General features: G+C 47.3%; 1 protein-coding gene across 2 annotated transcripts in view; it reads left to right on the forward strand.

Moving 5' to 3' along the window:
* Fne (ELAV like RNA binding protein found in neurons) overlaps window positions 1–26,261 on the forward strand; it is a 223,089-nt gene that overhangs the window by 19,154 nt on the left and 177,674 nt on the right. Inside the window, exon 1 of one of the 2 annotated variants that reach the window (XM_077693483.1) lies at window positions 20,251–20,854. The exons of the other annotated variant lie outside the window; for it this stretch is intronic. Within the exon in view, the coding sequence (XP_077549609.1) occupies window positions 20,797–20,854 (58 nt within the window). The 5' untranslated portion in view covers window positions 20,251–20,796. Of the gene's footprint in view, window positions 1–20,250; window positions 20,855–26,261 lie in introns of those variants that run through there. 2 annotated transcript variants of the gene reach the window in all.

Below are 26,261 nucleotides of genomic sequence, written 5' to 3' on the forward strand. Positions count from 1 at the left end.
CCTAAGTTATCTGATGGGTATAGAGCCGTAATTTTTGGCTTATGTATTTTGCGACTCCCTAATATAAGTAATGGGTGTGTTGGTTGACTACGTTCTTCAAGCATTTAGGATTTTTGAAAAAAATGTTGAAAAGAGTGTTGCAGGGTCTCCTTAATTCGAAGACGTCGCTTATTAGGTGCGTCCTTCCCTCGCTCGTACGCCCATATTGATTGTGGGCACTGGCTGATCTGTCCTTGATCGTCAGGCCTTCCGAATTGGGAAAGGTCACTTGGGTCGGTCACTTGGGTTGGACAGCATCGGTGGTTTCGGTGCCGCTTTCGGACCTGGAAAAGAAGAGGAGATCCGATGAAAGAAACAGAAGGACACTTCGTAATAATGCAGCATCTTCGAAGAGGGATCTAACCAGTAGCCTGCAATGTTCTCAGTGCTTACGGCCTAATAGCGAAATATCTGCTGGCGTCGTATTCCCATCCGCAACAAGCTCCTGTTTGTTAGGGAAGGGTTACGACAAGGATTACGACTTCGGAAAGCGGATGCCTCATGATTGCTGCTGTGAATGTAGATGCGCAAATGCAGCTCACTATGTACTCTGAAAAGGCTTGTTGATTGTAACGTACACGGACGCGGATTCTGTGCCGCTGCTGACGGGCTTATTCGTAGGCTTACGTATCCAGGACAGGCCGGAATACGCGGGCTCATTAAAGAGGCCATGCAGACAAAACACAAGCTTGATTCATTCGAAAGATTGCCTCATTAGAATCACACTGACACCCATTTTAAATGCAGAGCATTTCAGTAACTCACGATGTCACCCGCGTTGGCGTCCGTAGTCCGCACGCTCACTGCGCATGCGCGTCGAGTCGAGGCGAAAGCGAACACATCTCTCGCGAGGGGCATTGGATTGGATTCGATTGGATTGGCTTGGATTGGCTTGGCTTGGATTGGCTTGGATTGGATTTGGATTGGATTGGATTAAAGTGGATTGTGTTGGATTGTGTTGCGTCATAGCCGCGGCACGTTGCGTCATAGCCGCGGCAGACGCGCTTGGGCCGGCGCATGTGCAGTACTCTATCTTCAGCGGTTTCCTCTCCTTCGGGCGCGCTGCGCATATAACCGGTGTGCCGTTCTCCGGCCAAGCAACATCCGCGGTTGGCTGAAACACCTAGAGTCCACGCCGCTTTACAAGTACGCTAACATCGTCAACTGGGACCGGCTTACGCAGTCCCCTCAACGTATATAAGCGGCGGAGCGCGCGTTCGGAATTCAGTCAACGGCGTCTTTGCATGGCTTACGCTTGACGTGACGCTTTGCTTGACTCGAGTAGATGCGACGCATTTACTCGAGTTTCTCCCCGTGGGAAGATGCGGGCGGCTTTTTTTAATGCACACTTCGATCAAATAAGCTATATAATTAGGAAAAAATGGAATGGCCATGCAACCCACTAGCTCCTTTTCCCCACAGAATCTCTGATGTCATATGCCCGGCTGTGCGATTGGCTGAGGCCGGCAAAAGCAAACGTAAATTGGGCAGGGCTTATAAGCTTGCCGAAGGAGTTATTTGCGATTAATTGTAAGCCATATTCATCTTACAGCTGTAGGAATCGTGCGGTAAACAATGAAAGTTACGAAGATGCACGTAAACATAGAAGTACTGATGCGCACTACTGTTGGTACTAGGCGCACTATGTGTTTTTAGCTGCACAGCAGCCCGCCGCTTTGGAGTTGTCTTACACGACACTGGCCAATTGGCGTAAGCGACGTTGTCTTGCGTGGCCCTGTTTGTCGAGCATGCACCATGTTTCACGAACTGATTACTTTCTACCGAGACAAAAACAAGCCGGAAGCAAATACGGTAAAAAAAATTCACACATCTCCACGAAGTGAATCATGACGAGTGGGCGAAGCACTGGGGATCGTTCTTACCGTAAATCACCCGTGGCATTGCCCACTCGCGCATGTAAATGAGTTACAACGCGTGTGTACAGTAATAGAATTTCAATCCAATCCAATCCGATACAATTCTATTTATTCCAATTCAATCCCATCCATTTCAATTCAATCCAATCCAATACGACCCAAATCCAATTTAATCCAATCTAATGCTCCTCGCGCATGTGCAACACTGCGTACACGACGCCAAGCCCCGGACAAAGCGAGGTGCTAAGGTATTTCACCCCTAAAACAAAGCAGCGGTGGACAACGGTCAGCGCGCCTGTCTATGGAAGCGCCATCTGGGAGGACAGGCGGTAAGCAAGGCTGCAGAGCCTATGACTAAATGCGTGTTACCACCACCACCACCACCACCACCACCACCATTACTGGAAGTTCGTTTGAATACCCGCCCTCATGACATATTTGGCAGCTGGCACAAAAAACCCACGATTTTAAGGAATAATAAAATTTTCAATTGAAATTGATTAATTTCTCAGTATACACGCCATCGTTGGCTGCCGGACGAGTGCTGGGGCACTATAAAACACAAAAACTTTCGAATAAAACACTTTTATTTTGTCTGCATCGCCCCTTTAGTGGGCGGCAGTACGCTAAAACTAGCGTGCTCTTTTATAGAATATACGCTGTCGCAACGAAGCTTTTACTCGTAGCCTCTGTCATAGCTACGTCTATGCACATGATGAGGAAACAAAGCGTTGATATTACTTTTATCCTTATACAGAACACGGGGATCGTGACAGGTGAATAATGTGATGTTCTGCTACCCTTTGTATTTTAATGTGAAAGCCTCGGATCGCTACGTTTCATAGAACGCGTGAGGTAGATTGATGGACAAATGAAATGTGAACTTTTAGATACGAGCCAGAACACGCGAAATTGGAAAATACTGTTGGCTGAAGACCAATCACGGTGCGCTATTGGTATATTTGGAAAGCTAAATTTCCTAACTTTGTTACTGTAAGTAACCCACGCGCCCACTTGACTTTCATGGAAAGTATAATCGCGCTATTTTTGTGTTATGCTTCGTATTTGTGTCTCTGCGTTTCATTTGTTCATGAGTGTAGATATAATAGCAGCAGAAAATATGTGCGTGAGCCAGGGAGCGCGTGCCGGGAAAAGAAAACAGACTTTGAAAAAGTGCGATGGATTGTATAAATTTCTGGGCGCGCTTGGTTCCGCAGCCGCGTGGGCTGAGAACTTCATTCTACGTCGCTATGGGTGACGACGCACCATGCATTAGTCGCGGGTGGAGAAGACCGAGAAAGAACGCCGCAGCGGAAGAGGATGGAGGAGTTCGAAATGCAACTCGTCGTACCCTCCCCCACGGCGGAAGAAACGATGGGTAAAGCGCAGGCAGTGGCACGACCACACGAACATCAAACGAAGAAAATTCAGCAGCAGATCAACATAAGGCCCAACTAGACTTTCGCCTTCCCAATCGTAGAAAGTTCTCAACCGGGGGTGGCCACCAGGGTGCCGATGCGATCGGTTTCTCTCTGAATGGACTGCGAAATTAACCCTTCTGGTGGCTGAATTTCTCAACGCCCGGGTCAAAGCGCTACACCATTGGTTCCGCGAAGGCTTCGCGGACGTGTGGACATCTTTCTAGAAAAAAATCAGACCACTGGTCTGGTTTTTACGTCCTTCTTCCACTTCGAAGCGGCACCGGTCCAGATAGGCCTAACATGGACCTCGGCCTCCCCGCCCGAGGGCGGCGAACTCGGTACGAAGCGGCACTGACTGAATGGTGAAGCAGGGACAGCCAGTGGAGTAACGGCCCCAATCTAACATGAAGGTTGTCGTAGATGGTGAGTATATTTAGCCAGACGAATTCTCCTCAGAAATTGGGTAGCTCGATAGCCACAGGCAGAAGAACCAGAAAACACTCAAAACGCTAAGCCTTATGGTAGAGAGAAGCAGAAAACAGGATGGTGCCCGGGCCGTTTTCGGCCTACGTGATCCGTTGAAGCAACAAAACCACAGAGAAAGCCGCGGCAACCTTATTTTCTTAAAAAAGATATCAAGATAATATAACGACCAAGACATGGGCTATAGATGTTTAGCCAGAACAACTAAAGTTCTCCTGAGAGGCTGCATAATGGCCGCTGCAAACATCTACCCAACAGAAGCCGACGAAGGCACGATGCGCACCAATAATTACAGGAATATAATAGTTATAAGTTAACCAAGCATCGAACTTGCGAAAGCCTACAACAAAATCACCACTGTGTAGCAAAGAGCACGAACACGATATTGTCGCTTATGCAACTCCTCACTCAATCGATAGCTATGCTAAACCCGTTAACTAAACACATTAACTAAACATTACGCTAAACACAGTACCTGTGATAAACACATAACCACACAAAAAGCAAAGCACATTAGCAATCTCCACGGTCGATTAATTACACTAGAAAACGCTAGAATCCAAGAAGGTATTGGAGATCAAGTAGGCTCACTCAAGACTACAAAACCGTACGCTAGACTGTCAATCAATCAGAAACCAGAACGATAACTAACGTCATGGCTGGTAAAAACAAGATGTACATCATCTGGCAATGGGACTGCGGGGGGTACAAAAACAAGAGAGGCAACGTGGAACTCCCCTTAAAAAATATAGTGGAAAATAGGCCCGACATTGATCGAGAAGCACGTGATCGAGAAGAACGGGAAGGAAACGGTCACGACGCTGATTAGAAGAAACATCCCTCCAACACGACACCAGAATGGAGACGATAGGACACGCATTCAAATTGCACAAAAGACTTGGCTAACAGAAACGGAACAGAATCCGTAGAAACAAACAAACGATAAACAAACAAACAGAGGAACACGCAAACAAACTGTCGAGACAAAACTGGCACGATATGTGCAACAGAACGGACTCGCAGATGAGCTTAGTAAAAACCTAAGCCTAATTAAATCCAGAAGGCAGCAAAACGGCGCAAGGAGAAAACCTAGTGAAGATAATTCACCTGCGCGAAGGCACAGAAAAGGACCTAATCAGAGACATCCGAAAGAAATATTTTGGAGGAACGCCCCAACTCAAGAGTCACGACGGAAAATACCAAGGTGCGCCGAACCGCGCCCTCGACAAACCAATTTTGCAGAGCGAGGTAGGGCGGCCATCCAGGCACTCACACCGAAATTGGCGCCAGGCCTGGAGGGCATCACGAATAAGATAATAAGAAACATAAACAACGCCTGCATAGAAGCACACTCCAAATTCTTCAATCAAGCTTAAAACGAGGGCCAACTCCCGGAAACATGGAAGACAGCCGACATAGTAATGATTTCCAAACCCAGAACAATCTTAGGCCAATCTCGCTCACATCGTGCCTCGGAAAGCTCCTCGAGCACATAATTTTTAAGAGACTCAACAAACGCATGGAGTGAAACGGCCTGTACCCAGAAACAATGATTGGCTTTAGAGCAAACCTCTCGACGCAGGACAAACTCCTACAACTAAAACAAGCAATCACAGATGGAGAAGGAAGATATATCATGGACACGAGAGCCATTTTATGACTCGACATCACCGAAGCCTTTGACAGGGTCAGCCGCAAAGAGATGCCAAGTTCCATCAACGAACTCGGGCTTGGAGAGAAGACCTTCAACTACGTAGCAAATTTTTTTCAAGAACAGAACTGCCAAGCTGAAAAGTGGAGAAATAGAATCTAAGGAGTTCGACATGATTAACACAGGAACCCCTCAAGGCTCGGTGGTATCGCCTTTTCTTTTCAACATTGCGATGACAAGCCTCCCTGAGGAACTTAATAGAATTGAGAACCTCAACCACACAATATATGCGGATGACTTCACATTATGGGTGGCAGGAAGCAGTGATGGGAACATACAGAGATTACAAGAAGCCATAAACAGGGTTGTGTAGTTCTTATTATCTAGAGCCCTGGAATGCTCCCCTCAGAAATCAGAACCACTTGTTAAAAAATAAAGGAAGCTCACACTAACGTGTAAGACTTGACCGTAGCAATGCTGTACGCAGCCTTAACGACCACCACGAAGGTTTAAGACCACGACTGCAGCCGATTTGCTTCTTCTGTGCTGCCGCAACGACCTTTACTCCGTCATTATTGGTAATACGTGTGAGCTTATTTCATGTTTTAACTGACAATCGTTGGAAATCACCTTTGAGGGGCGTATGCTATGACGCGTCTTTCTCACTCCGAGCAAGTGTGGCCGGGATTACGGTGAACGCTGGTGCTTTTTTTTTTTTTTTTGCCAACTTTGGCCAAACTTTTCAAGTGCTTTTCCTTGGCTTGACAAGCGTGCGCCGGGGATGATGGGGGGCCACCGCAAGGCATACACACACGAGCACTCGCCATTTTCTTGTTTTGACAAACGTGCACAGGGGACGCTGGGTGGCCCCCGCAAAGCACGCGCACGCGCGCACGCACATGAACACATGAGCACACACATGCACCCACACCCACACCCACACACACACACACACGCACAAGCACACCGACACACGCACACGCACACACGCACACACGCACACACGCACACACACGCGCACACGCGCACACACACGCACACACACGCACGCACACACGCGCGCACGCACGCATACACACACACACACACACACACAAGAGCGCTAGGCATTTTTTTAACTTCCGGGTGGTGGCCGAGAGCCCACGCCTACGTGCGGTTCCTCGGCAATTTCTTCGCATTTTTAACAGCAGACACGAAAAATTACGATTCGGTAAACAGCTTCGCTGTTGAATGTACCGAAAATCAATCAAAGAAAGGCCAAGGGAACATAAAATGCTCACACTCACCCTAAAGAACAGACCAAACCTGAACTTGAACGCGATCAAAATATTAGCCCTCAGAATACAATAAAACAGTTCAAATAGCGAAGCAGTCAAAGCCCTGGAGAAAAAATTCCCCGCATTTCCCCGAGGGGAAGAATGTGAAAGTGCGAATGCACGTGTTGAATTTGCGCGGTTCGGTAATGTTCGCGAAAGAGAGATCACACACACACACACACACACAACTACAAAGAAAGAAAGATGCATTTATTCACAGACACCTATTTGTGTTGTCGTTGTACTTGATTGCTAGAGCGGATCTCAGCTTTGAAATTACGTGTCAGTACTCCTTTAAGCAGGTGCATTAGCCCTTTTCACGCCCGATTCTTGGCCAATCCCCCACGTGGGTATGTGCCATGTCAGCGGCTAGGCAGCGCGCGCCCATCTCCCCCCGTTGCCAAGGAAGACGAGGAGATTCCTGGCCAATCCCCCACGTGGGTATGTGCCATGTCAGCGGCCAGGCTGCGCGCGCCCATCTCCACGTGCGCGGACATCGCCGGTGGACGCAGGTTCAGGGTCGCTTAAGAAGTGCATTGCACTTAAAAAACACAAACAAGACCATCACGCTCAGATCCAGGGTAACCAATAATAAGACTCATACAAGCGTACATATTACCAAGAATTGCGTGCAAGACTCCCTTCCTCAGACTGAAAAGAGAAAGAAAGATTGAGGTAAACAACTTCCTTAAAGGAGCGTACAGAAGAGCCATAGGAATACCGACCAGCACCCCAAATGAGAAGCTGGAGGCCCTTAGACTACACAGCACGCTGGATGAGATATTCGAATCAGCACAGCACCAGAGACTCTCAAGGAGAAAAAATGTCAGATAATCCTAGACAAACTATACATCAGAACCAGAACACAGCAGGAGGGACCAAAAAAAGAAATGGACACAAGAATTAGAGAAATGATCGTCTTAGGCAGCAGCCCCTTTTCAACCAAGAAAGAAGACAGGAGAGGGTGAAGGCTCTCCACAAAAAATACAGTAAACTAGACGGTACTCTATACACAGATACGGCACTGCAACAAGGACCTAAAACAAAATCTACGATCTGAGTAGTTGTGGGCAATACGGGATCTATTGTGACAGCCTGCACGGTTATGACCACGCTCTTACTCTGTGGTTATGACCAACTACCCGCTTATCGGAGAGGAGGCGTCAATAGACCTCACCATGGCCACCACAAAGGCAACGAGAATAATTAGCGATTCGAAAACGGCAATCTTAAACTTGTCACAAGGCTACATCTCGACAATAGCATACAATATTATTACAGACGTAAAACAAGACCCCAAAGCCAAAACCGCATTATTATGGATACCAGCGCAGTCCGAAATGCCAGGCAATGAAGTCACACATGAAGCTGCTCAAAATCGTCTGCCAAGCCCTCCAATCGCTTGCGGACACACTGCCAGACGAAACAGCGGTTTCGTCTGGTAGTGTGTAGAGTCTATATTCACAACGTATAGAGAAATCTTATACCACTGTAGATGTAGCAGTAAAAATTATCCAGAGGCACACGACCACCTGAATGGATCCCAGGCCATCGCTTGGCGACAAATACAAACGGGAATTTTACCGAAACCACTTCGGTGTAGCTACTACTACCCCGGGACCTTCAGCGGTCTTCGTAAAACAAGCGGCGAAAGGGCAGATCTCAAACACATAATGTGGGCATGCACTGAAAATAAAAAAGAAACACAAATAATAAACATATTTAATAAGGAGCAATGGGAGACAACGCTGCTCAGCTCTGAAGAACTGCTAGAGCAAGTACTGGTCCAAGAAGCTGAAGAAGCCGCCAGAGGTCAAGTACTCTTGGGCGACGACTGACTAAAAGGGCAGGGCCCTCCCACCCCTTCCTCTTCCAGCTTTTTTGGAAAACATTAAAGTTATCTCTCTCTCCTCTATCTGTATCTCTTTTAGAGCATCCCCGCATTTTTTACTGCGCAACACTTTGGCGGCCGATACCGTGGTTTGGCGGCGGCGACGGCGTTGCAACCGAGCAAACGAAGACCGAAAGAACACAGCGCAGGAAAATGTGTGGAAAGTCTCAGGGAGAGGGCAGTATGATGAGTCCGCACGAGACGCTCAGAGCGCTTGGTGAAGGTGGGAGGGGGAAGGCGGCACGCGTCACTGCTATGGCGTCATCTCTCTCACTGCCTCCCTCTCACACTTTAGCCATGCGTCGCCGCCTTGAGACGTCCTCTACTCACACTTTTGGCAGATGCTGCTCCTCCATTCGTGGCTCATCCGAACTCCGCGACATTGGAGCAGGAGCTTCAAACACAATTTGCAGCAACATGTTCGGTGGCGGCGACGCACTGAGACATTAGGGGGCGTCCGCCATGCATTCGCCGATCACGCGATCACTGCCTGAGACGCAGCAGATATGCGCCGTGACCGAGAAGACTGCAGTTCGCGCTTCGCACCCAAATTTCGCTTTAAGGAGTACAGTAATCGTGAGTACTTTTATTTCTTTTATTAATTTGTCTGACCTGCAAACGCAATAGTTCAAGTGTTTCTACTTCGCAGGGTTTCAGATCTTATTCAGTGTCCTTTACAGTTATTTCTATGCCATCGTTCTTTGTGTGTGTCACCGTGCGCCCGGGTGTGTGCGTGTGTGTGAGTTCGTGAGCGTATGTGTGTATGTGTGTGTTATTTTGTTTTGTTTTTATATGCGGATTTTGAATAACTACGCCTCGTATGTTCTCCCCCTTGCAAATGTGTGTTCCGACCCTCATAAGGCCATATACAATTCGGCCAAACGCCTTTTTACTGTGAACAGATCTCAAAGTCTAGTCAGTAATGGAGAATGCGGTAGAAGAGGTGGGGGCGTCTACATCCTCTTGTGCATCCCCGTCGTGCTTGCGAACCTCCACAGTGGCATGACAGTCTATTTTGGGTGAGTCCGGCCCAGAGGAGGCGATGCCCCCTCCCGGAGGGTCTAGAAATAAGAGGCCTGGTACCGGTGTGCAAGGCTGTTCTTGGAGTTGAGTCGCGGAACCAGTGGCCGCCCTGCTGCAGGACGACGCTGCGAGACTTCTGCAGGTGTACACGGGTGGCTCCGTGCAACAGTCGAAGGGCAGAGCCGGAGCCTCCTGCACGGCCCTGGAACTCGGCATCAGCCAGGTGTGCAGCCTGCCCTTCCCGGCGTCATCCATCCTCGCAGAGCTGGCTAAGCTCCACTTGGCTGCGCATCTTCTTCTAGGGCACGGGACCCAGGTCCGGGTGGCCATCACCCTGACTGACTCCCGGTCTTTCCTCCTCCGTCTACGCGCCAATGACGAGCCAGCTAGCTCCCGCGGATGCGTAGAGCGGTCGCTGATGGCCAAGCTCCATGCGGTGGAGGCCCAGGAGTGTCCACTGCGACTTCTCTGGCTGCCATCGCACGTGGGCATCATGGGCAACGAAGTTGCAGACGCCCTAGCCAAGGGTGCTGCTCCCCAGGCAAGGGTCCCAGTCTCCTGGGATGTGGTGTCATTCGACACTGCAAGGACTATCCTGGCCCGAGTGGTGACGGCCATGCATCGAGATGCCCGAGGGGTCAGTGGCCACGCCCCACTGGTTCTCCTTGCACGCATCAGCAAAGACGCCCGGTCACTCCTGCTTCGCCTGCGGCCTAATTGCTGCAACGTGGGAGCGCGCCTGCGCCAACAGGGACGCCGGGCGTCCCCCACCTGCGCCGACTGTCTAGTGTCCGAGACGCTCGAGCAGTCACTGTGCTTTGGCCGCCAGTATGACACCGCGAGAAATGAACTCCGGGCCACACTCCAGCGACTCGGTGCACCAAGCCGCAATCTAGAAGACTTCCTGTTCGTCACGGGACCGGACGCCATCCGACGGGAGGTCTTCCAGCACTTCCTCAACTTCCTGCTCGTGACAGGACTGGTGCAGTGTTTGTATGCGTCGAGGCATGGACTTGACGAACGCAACATAGACTGTCCCCCACTCTCCTCTTCCTTCCCTCTCTTCCTATCCTTTGAGATTCCCACTTCCTTTCCCTAGGCTGAGTTTTATGAGGGTTAATTCCCCGCTGAGGTCATAAATATCCCCAGTTCTTTTCTCTTCCCTACTTTCAAGTAAACCACCACCACCCCACGTTCGTACGGTGTGTTCGAACGTGTGCACTGGTGTACTGCACGGCATCCCGTTCCCAGTACTCATTGTTCGCCCGCCGCAGCTGATTTTTTTATTATGTGTGGGTCTAGTGTGCGTACCCAGCCAAAGAGCAGCTGTGTCGCTGTCATGCGAAGAAATCGCAACGACAAGAAGGAACACTAAAAAGAAGGTGACGAAGAAAACAGCAGAGCAGACGACGTGTTGTAGATGCGCAGAGTTCATAGTTCATTTACCCAAGCCACGGCCCCAAACGCTCGAAGTAAGAGCACGGGCTCGTGCCGGCCGCTGGCTAGTCGGAAGCGGTCAGCGAGAGGAACCGGGGGCGGAGGTGATCCCGTGAGGGAGTACAAATAGAAGATTGTGGAGGGAGACCGGAACGCTGGCGGTTGGGTGTCCTGACCCGGGCGCGTATATGCGTTTCCTAGTCAGTACAGCCAGCCGTCACCTGAGCTTGCTTGTGGGGGTTATATCACAGCATAAACGTACCTAAAACATACAAAACCACCCCGAATAAAATAAATAACAGCCAAAACGGACCTCTAATGGTTGAAAACCACGGTGTAGAAAAATATGCAACAGAAATAGCCGAAACTGACCTAAAAGGGGAAACCCCGCAAGATCGTACAAGAAGCAGTAGCTGAAACTGACCAAAAGGCCACGAAAATACCCAAAATCCCATTAATAATGCATAAATACGTCATAATTAAATTATATGCGTGATAACAAATGCTAATATTGAAATATGACAAACCCCTTAAAAAGAAAAAAAAAGTTAAGGAGATTTGAACCCAGATTTTTATGCTTGCTTTGCAGGAGCGGAACTACTACACTACGAGACAGAGCGGTTCCGAGCCGTTAAATTGAGGGCCACATGCACATGGACATAGCTTCAAACATGCCCCTAGATGGCGACATGCGTCGCTTCGTTGTGCTGACTAGGGAACGCCTATACGCGACCAGGGCCACGTCCAAGAAGTCGTTCACAACGTAACACCTGACGTACTCTCGTGCAAGCAAGTAATCTCTTCGGATATCGGCAGAATACAGCGACGTTCCAAGAGAGCTGCGTTGGCTCTTCGGTAATGGGAGCTCGGAGCGCGTTGCCCAACCATCAGCCACGAGATGTCACGCCATGGCTGTGCTCCTGGGAAGTGATGTGCGACTTACCATTGACGGTGAAGACCACGTAATTTCGTTCCTTTAGTTTGAACTATGACATTTTGCCGAGGATTACCTACGCTTCCCTTTCGTTATTCTTTCATCTCTGTGTCCGTTTCTCATGTGTGTATTTTGAGTGGCTTGGAGCAATAGAACTTAGTGTCGCCGAAATTTTGTCATTCTCTTATTATTATTGTCCCGAACCTGGCCGTCGCATAGGCAACGCTTGGCGCGCGTGCCGCGGTTGCCATCGGCCGCAAGGCGCACATTTTTCAAATTTCAGGTCTGTCTGAGACGTTCGGGAATTAATACCGTGCTTTTACCTTATCTAGGCACATCATTTGTATAATTTTAAAGCAGACATTTTCATGGCTAGAGTTCCCCGCACTGCGGTTCTGTGATATCGAAGGAACTTTGCGGAAAAGCCAACTTTATCGCAAATGCTGAGCAGAAAACGGCTACAGCTCCTATTTCGCCTGTACTTTCACCAGACCATTTCCCGACGATTGGACTATAACAAGACAATCTTTACGATGACTGACATATACATGTCATAACTATTTAGTTTACAGTCAAGATGCAAACATAACAGAACTCCCGTCTGCTGTCAGTACTGGAAATACTCACAAGTCGTTGTCACTGCCCCGTAACAATCGATGATGAAACTAAATACTTGTGCAACCTGTGCCCATATCTGTGAAGTGTGTTTTATACAGCCTCCTTGTTCATCTAACTTCACAAAGTAGAAGGGCTCCGAATTTTTCTATTCCCAATGATTGGTTTTTGCGGGAAAGTTCGGGACAACTTTCGACATTTCACAAAGTTGGCGCAGGTAAATTCATTCATCCGTCCGAAGTTCACTGGTGGTTCTGTGTAAACTTTGAAGGAACCTCCCGACGCTTGTGGAGGACGCAGTTTATTTATTTATTTATTTCGTTTATTTGTGCATTTATTTATTATTTTTATTTATTTGATTGTTCTTATTTTTATTTTGTTTGTTTATTTATTTATTTATTTATTTATTTATTTATTTATTTATTTATTTATTTATTTATTTATTTATTTATTTATTTATTTATTTATTTATTTATTTATTTATTTATTTATTTATTTATTTATTTATTTATTTATTTATTACGCAAACATTTGGTGCCGGTGGTCGGGCGTTCGCCCAGTGGAGGACATCCTTGGTCCGGTTACCATGGCAACGGATGGCTGTTTGTATTGCTGCATCCAGGAAGGCCGACCCGAGCCGAGTTCCGTCGCCTCCGACATGCGTGTGGTAGCGTGGTGAAGCGAACGGCCAGCCAACGTTCCTGCCTCGAAGAAGACCAGAAGCTGAAGGCAAACGTAACTTGTTTACTTCATAGCGAGAGATGAGCCGAAGCCAAAGAACAATACCCCGACGGGCGAGGTTAAAGTACAGGACTCGAGCAGAGTGACAGCATTGATTCACTGCTCAAACAGAAATGAACTACAGCGCTTGGGGGTTCTTATTTATACTTAAAGCGCCAATGGTCAAAACAAGCGTTCCCTCTAGATTCTGCACACGACACGAACGGCACAGGCACACACAAAATTCTTTCCAGAGTTCGTGAGCATTCGGTAGTAGCGGCGCACGCTGAGTCCGAGAGAGGGGAGAGAAGAGGTCTCCGTAGCGGCTTCCGCATCTTTCGGACATGTTGAAGCCTGCCTCGTCTGCCAACGCCGGTTTGAATCACGCCGATAGCGAGGCGCCAGAGATCCAGACACGTCGCAGCTTGTTTGAATCGTCGGCTGCAAGTGTGAGTCACCGACAAGGGAGGCCTGCTTGAAAGGCGCACGTAGTGGAGGCTTCGCCGCACAGCCGAGGAGTATTGCAAAGAGCACAGCGGCGGGCTGAATCGTAATCGTACCCTCTTTACTACCTCATGTTGGATCCCAGGGACCAGGCGATCAGGCAAGCTATCCGCTGCTCGTAGGATAGAGTGAGATTGGCAGTGAGGTCCAGGGTTGGTTGACATTCCCACACCCGATTGTACAGAAGGCCGGGAGAGGAGCAGAAATTACACGCTGTGAGATTTGAGTGGGGTAGACTGTGCGAACTAAGGCACCGTGCGGATATGTATTTGTTTGCAGCCTTTAGAAGTCAGTGGCTTTATCTTGGGCTGCCGAAATATTTGTATTTGAATGTTTCCGCCTTTTCTCAATTATTGCTGAAATTTTGTTTCAAGAGTGTAAACAGCTTCGTAGATAATTTAATTCATAGCCTGTCGCATGAGCGCGTACCAAATGCGTATGCGTTCTCCCCTTGCACATTCATTGCACTTTTTTGCCTCGTACTTGCATTGTTTTGCTGCAACTGTCTGCTGCTGAGGGTGACATGGCCCCCGCCAAAAAATTGGTTTGTTTTTAGTCGTGCCCCCCAAGGCAATGTTGTAACGTTGTCTTGAATAAAACTTGAAATGAAGTGAACTTAAAAGTTACTCCCTTTTTATCTTTTTAATTAACCCGTTGGATATACCCTTTCTTTCCTTTTCAATCAGCTTTTCCCTTCTATATATGTGGGGCTGTCCTGTACTTGTTTTAGGGGCGAAGCTCCTTAAGTCATGGGTCTGTCCATCCCTTGTGTCTCGTGGTACGTGACCGCCGCATGCTTTCGGATATGTCGCAAAGTGGGCCGCGTTGCACGCGCAAGAACCGGCTGCAACCGGCAGCGCAAACTCGGCACCGGGAGCGCGAGCTTGTCTGTGTTCGCCAACGGAGGCGCGAGCGCACGTGCACTGCGAGGGGGAGATCACGCAAGAGATCACGCCACGAACGCAGGCAGTCGTTCTCGGAGATCGAACGAGACGCAAGGACCTTTGCTCGTTTCCTCTCGTCTTGTTCGGGCACAAGTTCGCCTTAAATAAAAGTTCTTTCTTTACCGTTGTGTCCCATCCTACGTGACAAATTGTGGTGGAGGTGCGGCGTAGTCCTCGATGGCGCAGGGTCTTTCACCAGGTCTGGGCCTGGGAGCATTGACTCCGAAAATAAAAGTTGATTTGTACAATGTACGCACACAGTCTTACGTCTTTCTTAATGATGTAATGGGCGAACTTTCACGGGAGAGTTACGGTTACCGATGATCTCCCCCTCTCGAGCTTCGCCCCACTTATCATCATTCATTCCGTGGATATGGCGTGATTTTTTAAAGACGATAGTCTTTCTAGGGCTACTTCCACCCAGAAATTTTGGCCTGTCTGTCTGTCCGTCTGTGACCCGATTCGATATACCCTTTCTTTCCTTTTCAATCAGCTTTTCCCTTCCCTATATGTGGGGCTGTCCTGTACTTGTTTTTAAAAACGATAGTCTTTCTAGGGCTACTTCAACCCAGAAATTTTGGTCTGTCTGTCTGTATGTCTGTCCTTCTTTCTATCTGTGACCCGATTCAGCCACCCAGACAAACTAAAACAAGGCCTGAGAAGTAGTCTTATATAGTCACAGCTAAATGAGCCCGTTTAAGTCCGGTGTAATGTTCATAGTTGTCAATATTGGTGAAGAACAACAAGACATTACGCAAATATACGACAACAAAGTAATACATAAGTGATATTTGCAGCGTCCCTTTATAAAAAATCGTACATGTTCGATTTGTGGGAGATGAAATACTCCATCAACTGCAAAAAAAAAAAATCCCTCCGCCGTCGCCTGCTGTCGCCCGCGCCACTATAGCTTCTGGCGGCATTTTAAGAAATCAACCGGCAACAGTTACGAAAGGTTCCACTAGATAGATTCCACGCTCTGCTTGCAACGCACGTGGAGTAGAGAAACGCGGTTCTATAAACGTTGAAGTAGGGCGCCTCGATTCACGCGCGTCTTCACCGTACGGCAGCGTTGGCATCGGGACACCCGGTTTGTAGCAGTGGAACGCGGGAAATTTAAAATGATTTCAGCAAACCTTTGGCGTCTTTACCTTGGGAGGAGCGCGACGCAAGAGGAACAACATGAGAGGTGAGCGGGAAAGCGAAGGGAGGCATTTACTAGACAAAAGTCGATAAAGACTATCGTCTTTTGACGACATTTGCAACGAACGGAGCAGATACGCGGCCAATTTTTTTCGTCCTTCCTTTGCTTTCCTTACCTTTTTCTTTCTTTCTTTGTTCCCTTCCTCCCTCCTTTTTTGTACGCTTCTTTTACGCCTGAATTAACTGCCATTTAAACTATATCAATCAGTGAAACAAAACAAACAAGTGCGGGAAAAAACGCCAAATGCGGGTCACGGTGGAATCGGTCTCTCATGACAATACGGTATACCGGAACTGTATGCATAGGAGTGCTGGTTGATTTGCTTCGTCATTCGGTATAAAAATTCCAACTTTTAATAAGTAACTTCGGTGGCGTCGTTCGGTGCGTACCGAGAACTATCCTCTTCAGACTACATGGTATATCCTCACCGTCAATAACTCTACTTAGTGCTGCCGAATTGCGGAATGCTGACGTAGAGGCCGGCGGGTGAAATGTATGTGCGTTGCAAGTCGCACAGTCGTTCAATCAGAGCACCTGGACCGTCCAAGCCTAACTACCCGCAAAATGATTCCTTTAACCTCACCAGAACAATGGGATGCTTTCATTCCAGATGACGAAAGATTAATTTTTTTCGTTTAACTGTCGGAAATTCAAAGAACATTTTGCCTCAATAAAGCGCGAAATTCTGGGAATTTTCACTGCAACAGTCAAACTCGACCACGAAAGTCAATGAAGGACGTTTTTAAATGGTGGACGTACTCCGAAGTACCGGTTCGTAAATTAAAAAGCAGCAATTTATGTAAGACAATGAAAAACAGAGCCCTTACCATACAGTGTGTAAGTCGCTGAAGCAAAGGCAAGAGGTATGAGCTTGAGAGTGTGCGGCATTGTTCGCTGTTATCGCTTGTTGTCAAAAAATCAGTACCGTTTCCTTTTTTTTATTTTACCTCGAAAACAAACGATAGCCTAATCCCGTCTTACCCACTCAAGACATCACCGTTAAATAAAACCCAGCCTTTTCTAACAATGCTACCATCGAGTGCTATCTTCAGCGTTAGCCTCCGTCACCTTTCCCCTTCATTTTTTATTCAAGGAACTGGGAACCTAATACAAGTGCACCCATTGTCATCGCTAAATTTATCCTCTGAACGTTTCGGGTTGTTTCCCTGCGTCTAATTCTAGCTTCTTCCAGCATCTGGTTCAACGGGCACTGTGAATACACGTTTCGGCAGTGTAAGAACGTTCACTCATTTCGATTTATACCCCCCCCCCCCCCCCCCCCATTATTTCCGAGGACATAAAAGTTCCTTTTACCGTCTGACGAAATTGTCGCATCCGGAAATATTACTTGTGGAAATGTTAAGTTAAGGTTGTTTTTAATTTTAAGACTTACTCGGCAACCATTCCCGTGTACCGGCTAAAAGTACAAACGAATTCAATAAGCTTAGAGCTCGCAGACCAGCAGTTTTTACGCAGATTGCTTAATTATTTTGTGCGCTTAATTACGGCGGAGCAAACTTCACTTACATTCACACCACAATATGGGTGCATGTTCGTCTCTCTTCACCAGGAGCTCTCTCTTCAGGAGCGTCTCTCTTCATATATATATATATATATATACCTCATGTTACCTATCCAGAGATGCAACCCCCCTTTTATGTTGAATAACTGTCTTTTTCTTTTTTCATCAAGTCAATCAACTCGCACTTTGCTGTCGCCAAAAATTTACGACTCCCAATGAATCACCAATGTGCATTCCGAATTGACAATTTTAAAAATGTCCACTTACAAAGCGCGAACGCTTAAATTCCCCTTTCTGTCTGCTTGCGGGACAAGCTCTATGCATCTTTTATTGGTCACTTTAGACATCTTAAGAGTGCTCGAAGGCAGCTTCCCATTTTATTTGCAATACAATTGCCGTATTTTGGCGATTCTAAGCCCCCCCCCCTTCCCCCCCAATTCAAGCACCCTCCCCTACTTTCGAGGGGGGGTGGGGTTAGAAAGTGTGAGTGCGAATCTGAGCACCCCCTTTTACTTAGCAACCATCGCAAGGTGGCTTTGAGACACGTGGAAACGGACCTGAGTTGAGGTTGTGGCCAAGTAATTTATAAAGTTTTCAATTACAAATCATTTCAACGAAACAGAGGGATACGTGCTGGGGGATACTGAGAGTGTCAGACCAATCGGCATAATGAACTTACATGGTATAGTGAGGCTGACACAGTATCAGACGTAAGCGGTGGCTCCCTGGTTGTACCTATTTTTTCTTTTGAATGTTTGCCAAATGAATCATTATTCGCGCCCGTCTCGTCGAGAAACGGCCGCGAAAAAAAGTAGAGGGGGGGGGGGGGGGTGTAATTCAGGTTTGTCAAATCTAAGCACCCCCCTCACTTTGGGCGTCACAGTCGTGGAAAAATGGGGATGCTTAGAATCGAGTAAATACGGTAATTTCTGCTGCTTGGTCGATTTTACATAACCCAGGAACGGCTCAAAACGTGTCAGAAAGGCAAATAAAAGAGAACGTCTGGTAGCAAACAATCAATCCTGAAGTTTCTTCAAGCTTCAGGATTTGAGTGAAGCTCCTTGAGCTTCAAAAACTGCTAAGCCGAAAGGCGTTCGTTTGATCCCGGCCGCTGCGGCTGCTTTTTATAAAAGATGGAGGCGAGAAGCAAAAGTCGCCCGTGTGTACGAGATTTCGGCGCACGTCAAAGATCCCCAGGTGGTCAAAATTAATCCGAAGACCTCCACTACAGCATGCAGCATAGGCAAGGCGTAGCTTCAGACCCATAATTTGGGTTCTTGAAATATCCCAAAACCAACGTAAAACCGCATGAAAATTCTCGCAATACAATATGAAGTGATCCGTGTCTTCTGAACCATAAAGCCCCGTATCAGCAAAAACGTTTCCTAACATATGATGTCTAAACAAAAAGCATCGAAAGTCTAAATAGTGGCCCACCTAAACAGTGGCGCAAGATTTCCCTCTAGTACGCAGGGTGTTACGACGATAATTGGTACACTTCAATTTTTTTTGCTGAGCGAACCTCTGCTCGGATTGCGGTCAAACTTCCCACGAAGGTCGCATTTCGTGGTTTATTTTGTTTGACACCAGGTACAAAGACAATACTTACCTGTTTATTCTGAAAATAAATAAAAACAATTTTCGTCAATGGTAAAATGGCAGCCGAGTTGGACGTGCGGGCCAGCGCAAGCTGATCTCGGAACGATGGAGCCACCCGGGGTATGCAGAACGAAACTGATGACGGAGATTCCCGCTCCTTACAAGGCGGGAAGGAGCCAAATGGTGTAGCAGGCGAGCGGAAAATGTGAAAGGAGGTTTTCTGAACGTCTGCTACACATATGGCTCCTTCCAAAGTAGGAAGGAAATGAGGTAGCAGACGATCAGAAAATGTAAGGGCAGGGGAGGAAACAAATCCAACTTTTATTGGCAACGATGAACCGCGGGAATATTTTTTTTTATGATTGACATCAGCTGTTACGCAACTACTTGTGATCATCGTAGACTAGGGACGAAGAGATTTTGTGATCGTCTGCTACCCCATCTGGCTCCTTCCTACCATGAATCTTCATTGTCCGTTTCGCTCTGCATATCCCAGGTGGCGCCGTCGTCAAAGAACAGCTTGCACTGGATCACACGTCCAAATCGGCCGCCATTTTCCCGTAGGCGAAAATGTTTTAATTTAATTTCAGAGTAAACATGTAACTGCCGTCGTTGTCCCGGGTGTCAAACAAAATAGACCACAAAATGCCACCATCGTGTGATGTTTGAGCGCTAACTGAGCAACATGTTCCCTCAGGAAAAATTTTTAAAGTGTTTTAATTCGTCGTAACATATATATTGGTATGAAACCCTATGGCTTCATCCATACGTGATGCACGATCAAAAAATCAGTCATCGGGAAAAGGGGGAGTGGAGGGGGGGGGGGGGGGGGTAGCCAGACGGTCACTCAAAAGCGCACGCCAAGGAGCACCCGCGTATGCATTTCTGTTTCACAGAGTTGGCAAAGCCAGACTCGGCGATAAGCGCGCCAGCCATGACATCGGGCTTCGACCATGACAAGGCACAAATCGCGGCAGACGACGGAATCACGCCACCCACCATGTTAAGCGAAGCTGCCTTCTTCACTCTAGCGCTGTCTTCGATTTTCTTTTCTTGTTGCTTCCAGCGCGCGACAAAGGCTTCGGTGTGCACGCTTATCGGCTCTATCGCTTCGTTGCGCAAGGCTGTCTGGGTAACTGGTTAATTTTTCGGGAGGGAGGCCGCCGCCATATCGTCGTTCGTCGTGGTGCCGGCCGGACGTGTTGCACGCGCGCGCGCGCCCTTTTGTTCGTTCCGCATCAGGACGTCGTTTCTAGCTTTTTTTTTTCTCTCTCTTCTCACCCCTTTCTTCGCACCTATCCCCGTCTTTTAAAGACAGCGCGGGTTTTCTCATACGTCGGTTTTTAAAACCTTATCGTCCGACGCATCCGCTCTTTTAAAGCTCGTCAACTCGCTAATCTCATTAACGCGACGCGTGTGCACCGCGTTACGGTAATTGACGCCGGGACATTAAGCCTTTCTCGCGCGGATAACAACGTCACCAGCGTTGTTTCGCACCGCTTCCCCTACCTGTTCGACCGCAAGCGGCTTACCTGCCGATCAGCGAAGCCTGTGGAAGCACCTTTGTTCGTTGTCGTCTGCGAAGCCTTGTCTCGCCATTGGTGGCGCCTTCCGGGATGTCTTCCAGCAGACGACAGGCCTCGAACAAGACTTCTAACTCCCACGACATGGACGGTGAGTGCTTAAACTATAAATTACGTTGTTAAGTAAGCCTTTTATCTCGCGACTCTCGCTGTGACGGCCATGAGCAGGTGGGGAGAAGGCCTAGCTTAATTAGGGCGCTTTACAGCTGAGCGACGGGAAGCCTGCTTTTGGTATTAAGTTTACTAGAGCTAAATGCGAGCCTATCATTTCAAATGCGCTTCTGTATCAGCGATACGCTACGCAACAAAGAATGGCCCGGGGCGGCTTATGACAGCCATTAAGAATGCCTGGCTTTGCATAAGGCGCTCGCCTTACGGTGGAGGCTTGTATTTGAGCGCTGTTGCTGTCCCGTGATTGTAGGAAAGGGCTTCTAGGATAGTCATGTGATTTTGCAGTATTTATGTCGTCGTTTATTTTAAAGAAATATGATTGTATTTATCGCGTTTTTTAAACGGTGGGTTGTTTTGCCAATAGTGTTATACTGGTTTTTACAGTTTTTTTATCTTGTTTGGAAAGATGTTTCACATAGGCTAGCTGCGGCGCTGTGGATATTTAATCCATTCAAGTATAATTGATGTAATTTGTCGTTGAATATTGGTACTAAAATGAACGTGTTCAGTTCACGTTTCTTGTGGAGGTCTACAGAAATATTTGTACTGGACGGCCTTGCATAATTATGAGCTTCCTGACTCCATGCTTTGGAGCATTCTTATGTTATTTTATCTTCTTCCAAGATTTTAGTGTTGCAAATATTAATTTGTCACGTTGCATTTTTCACGATACAGGTTGCACACGTAGCCTTGTGAATCATCATTGTGAATCATGTAGCATTGTGAATCATCGGGAATTACTGTCCGTTTCAACCGCATACAACCTCGTTCAAATGAGTTAATTTTAATTGTAACTGGACATTACTGTTGTAAATATGCTGACTTTTATGGTCAGACTTACCACTCGTTGGTCGTATTACTCATACGACATTAATGAGTATGCAATTGTACCATAATATTTGTTACGATATTATTTCATTGTGAGATATTTAAGCAATTCTGCGCAAAGTGCTCTCGCGTTAATAAGCGGACATTTCAATGTAATTGGTGGCAATTGTTAACTTAAGAATACAGCATAACGACTGTTTCAGTCAAGGACTCAAATAAACCGCCCTAATGTTGCACGATACATCTTTGTTATTTTCATGCTTGGGATAGCGTAGCCGTTAGCTAGGTGCATCTCCTGGCATATGGAAGTTATTTTAGAAGTGCTCTCCATAGAGGTATTCGATATAATGCAAAGAATTCGCACAGCGATAACATTTAGGGAAAAGGCTTGCTGTATCCGCAGTTTCAGGCTTAACGCGGCGTTCTGCAGGTTCCGAAGCCATTGAAGCATGAAATATATTGACAAGAACTTTTGACGACGAATTACACGCAGAGCTAAACAGTTTTAGCTGACCGTTTACGATGGTCCGATCCGGTACCGGCGGCCCTCTCAGCCAATGCCGTTCGCGACCAAGCTCGCCACGCATGCGCAATGGCGCTCCCGCTTGCTATCTGAGCGGAGCGGACAGTGAAAAACGGTCAGCTAAAACTTACTAATAATGAGAGTTTGCACAGTATTTTCTGCACCGCTCTTTGTCCTAGGAAAAGCCTTGTGAGAAAGAAAACTTGGATTGGCGTTTTGCCGAATAACTTTCAGCGTTGCGTAGAGTATTGGCTCGTGGAAGTTGCAGAATCTCTGGGCTGTGCGCAGATATCGCAAGGGTTGCAGTGCTTCGTAATGGGGAGTGCGAGTGGGCATGAGTGCTTTTCGCTTGAAAGTCTCCCATCGACACTCCTGGGCCGCTTCTTGCTAACTGGTAAATGCAAATACGTGAGCAGCTCGGCGACCAAGGGCACGAATCACATATTTTGAAAATGTGAGCCGTCATGTGATGCCCGGTCAGATAACAACCTTATTACGCCAGGCTTGAATAAGGTCTCTGGAGTCGAAAAAAAAAAAATAAAGCGTTCCACTCAATGTGAAAGCTGTCGGAAGTTCAGAGCAGTGATTCGCCATAATGGGCTGTAGCGCCGTTATCCGTTCACTGCTACCACCAAATGCAATTCAAATTTCCCGCCTCCGCAGTGCTCGCGCGCCTCTTGCCTGAAACAGAGGCAGCGGGAGTTCTGTTTTTTTTTTTTTTGTGCTTGCTTTTTCCCCCGCACGTGCCGGCGTTACTATACCATCTTTTTTCGCTTACTATCGTAAAAACCAACACAACGAGAGTTCCTAACTAAACGAACGCAGGCGCTGCCGGTTAATGGGGTATATTTTGCGTCAAATGTATCTGCAGTTTTTTTTTTTTTTTCGAACGCTTGTCACTATATAAACCGATTGGCTTTCGAAGCCTCTGGGTTACGCCGGGAAGACGGAACGCCGTGTGGTTCTAGTTGGGCTCGGCGGACGAGCTACGACGGCAAGGCGAGCCCCTAAAGAGCTCGGCACTCAAAATGCCGCGGAAGCTAGTACGTGGTCCACGACGAACCGATGGCGGGCAAAGTGAACGGAAAGACAAGAAGCAGATATGATTTGATTTCGGTGAAGGTGTCACGCTCGCTCCAGTAGATAACAGAAGGTTTGCTGGTGCTAAAGGCACCCTCCAACAGTGCCGATAAACGCCTTCAGTCTTCCTTTCGTGCCTAAAGGCACTGCGAAAGCTATATTTATCGCCTTGACAGGACGCCACTGTGTGATTCGCTCGTCGCCGGAGACACGTCTTCACGTTTATGCTTTGCTTTTGTTCCGATTTTCTTTTAAGTGGCTACCGAATGCGTTCACTGCTGCAACTGAAAGTAAGCCTATCGATGGCCGCGATCAGCTTGGGTGACATCCCTCAAGCGCTCAACCGATGCTATCACCGAGAAAGAAAGAAGTATCTTTTGAGCAAGTTTCTAATTTGTATGATGGCGGGCAGAGCCACGAAGTCTGGCCGGGGTACTTGGTGACCCCCTTATTTAAGTACTGTGTGTTCTTTCTGACTACGTTATGAAAGCATTCAAGATTATGAGAACATGTAAAAAATGGTTGCAGGGTATTTTTATCCCTTAGTTAGGCTAGTATACCTTGCTGTTCGTGCACTGGTTATTCCATTGTGATGTTTCATAGCATTTGTTTGTTGCTTCTATAATATAAATGTCTGCTTGTATCATGGGTTCTTTAGATCATCTGAAAATATTTGGTTTTAATGGTCAGTGTGCGGAGCGGACGCGTGTGAATAAAGACATCTCAAGGCTGACCTTCGCCCATGACCACTACCTCACCACAGGGGAACGTGTTAGTCTTCACCGAATCTGACCCGCCGTGGTGGCTCGCTGGCTAAGGCCTTCTGCTGCTTAACCCAAGGATGCGGGTTTGATCTCGGCGCAGACGGGTACTTTTTAGATTGAGGAGAGGAGAAGGAGGAGTACAACTTTTATTGTTTCGAAAAGTCCTGTGCGTTGCGCCCTCAGTGCAGGGTGCCATTGGAGCAATTTGCCGTCTTCGCCCGTTCGATCAGCTGCAGCTGTCTGCTGGGGTAAGAGCTGGGGAGTTCTCTCTCCCACTGCTCTCGGGAGTGGTTTGGGGTAGGTTCGATGTGGGGGTTAACTTTGCATTCCCATACCATGTGGTACAGCGCGGCAGGGACGCCGCAGTATCTGCACAGGATATCATTCATCATCATTCATCATTTGCTTACCCTTAAAGGCCCTGTCTTGGGCATTGCATAAAGGGGAGGGGAGGGCAGAAACGAGGGCTTGCGACGGTCATGATAAAATAAGGGGAAAACACAGGAGCAATATCAAAGCCACGTAAACACGGCAACAGCAAGAACAATACTACATAAACATGGCAACCGCAATTACCGGACTATTGCACAAATGGGGGAAAGCGAAAAACATGCAAGCGTATACATGTTCTGAGAAACAAAAGAGGGTGGGGTGCATAGCATGCTGCCTCGTAGGGTGTGCGTACGTGTTCGTCTGGAGTTGACGAAGAGCAGTCTGTTGGGACCTGGTTAGTTGCTTGGAAAACCCGTGTGTCGACTTCAGCGCATGTTAAACCTTTCAGCCCTGGTTTTTGTTATTTCTAAAAACAAAAGAGGGTGGGGTGCATAGCATGCTGCCTCGTAGGGTGTGCGTACGTGTTCGTCTGGAGTTGACGAAGAGCAGTCTGTTGGGACCTGGTTAGTTGCTTGGAAAACCCGTGTGTCGACTTCAGCGCATGTTAAACCTTTCAGCCCTGATTTTTGTTATTTCTAGAAAACTTTTTTGTTTGTGTGTTTTTCTTATTATTGTGATCCTATAAGCCCACAAACAAACAATTGAGCTTGTGGTGCAAGTATTTAGACGCACTACACCTAATTAGGTCATTAGGCAATTAAAATTTTAAAATGCAACACAAAAAAAGTTTGCTTGTTTTCGTAAATTTTTAGAGATCAGTGAGCCCACACAAAAAAATAAAGCTGTTTTTGAAAGTATTTTTTTAGTTGCAGCCATGTAATGCAACTAGGACTTGGATCCCTGTGGTCACCCCAATGTCAGTTTGGTCTTCGCTGCAATGCCTTCCTTTCTCCGGCGTTCGGCTGTAGCAAAAAACGAACAGGGGTGATATGTATCGAAAGAGCAATCCTTGAACTATTCGCCAGAAAACTAGCTCTTTTGGTTTTGTTCTCAAATTGCTAGAATAATGCTGGTTTATGTACTAAATGTAGGACATCAGGGCCGAAGATCCCCACGTGGTCAAAATTTAGACTGAGCCCTTCACTATGGCACGCCGCATAACCCAGGTTGCGTTAAACCACGCAAAGAAATTATTATCCAAGAAATATATTCTCGCTCCTATTAATGCCAAGGCATCGAATGGCCCCTTGAGTGAAAAGGGCGACATCGGCGTCGGTTGCGGCTCCTAAATATTTACCCATTGATTGTGACAAGTTTCATAGCGTACGATTCAGAAATAAAGAACAAAAAAATAATCGCACTCGCAGATTTCGATGTGTTCAACCGCTCCCTGCATTTCTTCAGCGCCCCCACACAGATTACAGAGCGAGTGGCGTTCTACTGAACATGTTTGGGGCACCTGTCGCGGATTCGAAAAGGCTATGAGGACAGGCGCGTGTATACGGGTGAGGCGAAGGGGGTGATTGCTCGTACAAGTTACGACAACCGAAGAAGTTTCGTTTTCGCCTTTGAAGGGACCCTGCAACACTTTTTTCAACTTTCTTTGAAATCTTAAATGCTTGCAGAACGTAGTAAACCAAGACATCTAGTACTTCGATTAGGTGGTCGCGAAGTACCTGAGCAAAAAATCACTGCTCTATGCTGATCAGATAATTTAGAAATTTTCTCAAAACATTGTAAACACGATAGTATTTTTGTCTCTCTTTCTCGCTCTTCGCAATCTTCGTCCGCTGGAACCA

The sequence above is a fragment of the Haemaphysalis longicornis genome, unplaced genomic scaffold, assembly GCF_048455015.1.
Source record: "Haemaphysalis longicornis isolate Haplotype H1 unplaced genomic scaffold, Haemaphysalis longicornis Haplotype H1 scaffold_12, whole genome shotgun sequence".
NCBI classification, from domain to species: Eukaryota; Metazoa; Arthropoda; class Arachnida; order Ixodida; family Ixodidae; genus Haemaphysalis; species Haemaphysalis longicornis.